At 43.0% G+C, this 2,939-nt stretch overlaps 1 protein-coding gene across 1 annotated transcript in view; it reads right to left on the reverse strand.

The window, feature by feature from the left end:
• Nucleotides 1-1,768, reverse strand: part of sema3b (sema domain, immunoglobulin domain (Ig), short basic domain, secreted, (semaphorin) 3B) — a 21,489-nt gene extending 19,721 nt beyond the window's left edge. Inside the window, exon 1 of the mRNA XM_005730852.2 lies at nucleotides 1,687-1,768. Coding sequence (XP_005730909.1) covers nucleotides 1,687-1,768 — 82 coding nt within the window. The remainder of the gene's footprint in view (nucleotides 1-1,686) is intronic.
• Nucleotides 1,769-2,939: the final 1,171 nt, after the last annotated feature.

Here is a 2,939-nt window from a genome sequence, read left to right on the forward strand (position 1 = left end):
CACACACACACACACACACACACACACACACACACACACACACACACACACACACTGCTGTCTGAGGTATTTTTAGTCAGACTCAGATTGATGCTCCTGCCAGGCTATGCTAATGCCAGCCTCCATTATGGCAACACTATAATCTCTTCACATTACAGCAAGACTCAGGGACAGTATCCAAAGCGCGCGCGCGCGCGCGCACACACACACAAACACACACACACACACATAATCTCTGACCTTGTGTGATGAATACTGTGTGTGCGAGATAGAGATATGCTTTGCGCACTGCCAAGCCAAGCGCAAACTCTCCATGTCTGTGGCACTGCCAGCTCACACACACATATACGCATCCAGCACTCACACACTCGCTTGCTTGCTCACACTCTTCCTCGCTCCCTCCACACTGGCAGACAGTGTCACTGAATGAGATCTCTTCATTGTGAAGGACTAATGAGCCGACAGTGATGAAGATGGATGAATGGATGAGCACATCAGTTCTTACAACAGTGTCACTTGTGAGCGAATCCAGCCTCACAAAATGAGCGACTGTTGGCTTCTGATATCAATATTGACTTACACAGTAATAGATAAATGAAATTACAAGTTATTTAGAGATTTACAGTGTTGCTTTTTCCCCAATCTAGTTTACACATGGCTTCTATAATGTTTTTTTTTCTCGGTCTCCTGATGTATTGGATTTGCGGAAATTAATAAGACAGACTTGCTATTGTTTCAGAAAATTCCCCAATAACATCTTACGGCACTGTCAATGCCAAAGCATGAGGGAGGTCAGTGGCTTGTAGTCCTACATCTTTATGAATGTTGTGCTGCAAAAAAAAAAAAAGGGAAAAAAAGTGCGCAGTGAACACACACCTCTCTTTCAGTACTTTGGACTCTGCAGGCAGCAGGAACAATAAAGCCTTTCAGTAGAAACAGTCTCCTTTATTATATTGCACCTCACAGTTGGCACTCAGTAACAGGCAGACAGTTGGCTTTTCCCCTCTTTTCATTTTCAATCTTTACTTATTTTCCTCCTTCTAACAATTACCTCTATCACTTCCCTTCATCTGTCACCCTCTATAAAAACCCCTCTTGTGTCTTGGCAATAAAATCAGCTGTTCAATAATAATCTGCTCTTTACTGCAGACTAGATCTCCCTGTCTTGACTGGGGCAATATTAGACGTAAAATAACAGTGTCTTTCTTTGCTTGGGATACTTTAAATGAGGGGTAAGGCCAAAAAAGATTTGTGGATATATTTAAACTGCAGTCTATTGCTAGCCATATGTTTTAAACTAGAGCCAAATCAGCTGACTTTGTAATGCACTATAAAGGAATACAACATTTGTTTTCCACTAATAACTACAAAAGATGATCCAAGAGAGAAAAAGATATCAGTCAGAGCAACTAAGAAAAAGAAGAAGCAGTATTTCTCCCTGGAGTAATTTAGATTTGGCAGCATGGCGCTGTACACAGCCCTCCTCACCTTTCTACGACTACAGAAACAATAAGGCGGGAAGAATAGACTAGGCATCTGCAACAACAGACATGATACTGATTGTCAGACACATATGGGTTGATTTTGGATTGTAAAGTGGCTTGCAGATGCAGGCAGAAGTTTAATATCAGAATCTGAGATTTGTCAGCCATTAGTTGTAGTGGGATGCCACTGACCTCAGTGTACGTAGAGGTGTTGTGTCTACGTTCCACGAGGATGACTCTGTGAACAGAGTGAGGCCTGTCATCACCAACATCATCTCAGCCATATTTAAAGCATGCCAAGCTTTCAAATACTCACTTTGCTCTAAGCTGGAACAACTTTCTTATTAGTTTCAAATTCCTGGTTATCACTGAAAACTAAAGAATCACTTTAAAGCACAATATACATAAGATGAGAAAACACACATACACTATACAGACATAGACCCGTCTGCGCTGTTGGCACAGAGTTTTATGAATAATGGAGCTATTGAAGCGTAGAGACAGGAGAGCTCTCATAAGCTCATGGCTCCCAGGCCACAACACAACAAGACAGAGCTTAACAGGAACATAAACTCTCACATACCCTCCAGTATCTAAACACACGCACATTTGTGAATGGACAAAAGCATACATGCAAGGCTATATCCCAGCACAGCCTGCTATCTGCTACTTTAACTCGCTGTTTTCGAATTGAAGAGGTCTTGGGTGATTTCACAGATGTTCGCTGAGTGCAAAGTTTCCCAGCTAGCATTAAAGAAGTGATCACAAGAGCACTAAACTGTGCTAAGGTCTGTGAAACAGAAAGGCCGAAGCACAAGGCTGCATGTCTATGCACGCTCAAGTTTCTGCACTGAACTGCAAAGATGCTGCAGTATTTCAAGGGGAAGGACATCAGCACTCTCATCAGCTGCAGCTACGTGACACAAGAACAGAAGCGAGCACGCACACGCGCGCAATTCACGTCACACTCCCTGGAAGCAACAAGAGGAGCAGCGAAACCCTCACACTCCTGTTGGCTGCTATAAAAGGAACGACTGGTCCCATTGTTCCTCCGAGACACCCCGAGCTGTGTGTTGCAGTGTTTGTGTGCATCCTATAACTCTGGCTTCATGAGTTGAAGAGTCTATTATTGTTCCTCTTCATCACATCACATCACAGCCCTGTGAGCAGGCACACACACACAAACGTTTGTATGTATTCATAAACAAGGATGTAGGAGAATATATCCCCATCTAAAAAACTGCCCTTCTCAGCACACACACACACACATGCATGCACATGCAGAGGCAAACACAAAGTCCTTGCATGTTCCATAATGGATCTTAATAATAAAAAAAAGCCATTGGGGCCGCTGACACTTGCATTCAGTTCAGCTTCAATAGACATGGAGCAGCAGCATGCCAAGAGGGAATGGATTAAAAGTAAAGAGAAAGACAGAGAGAGAGAGAGATTCTG

Source organism: Pundamilia nyererei, unplaced genomic scaffold (assembly GCF_000239375.1).
Source record: "Pundamilia nyererei isolate P.nyererei 1_Seehausen unplaced genomic scaffold, PunNye1.0 scaffold00039, whole genome shotgun sequence".
NCBI classification, from domain to species: Eukaryota; Metazoa; Chordata; class Actinopteri; order Cichliformes; family Cichlidae; genus Pundamilia; species Pundamilia nyererei.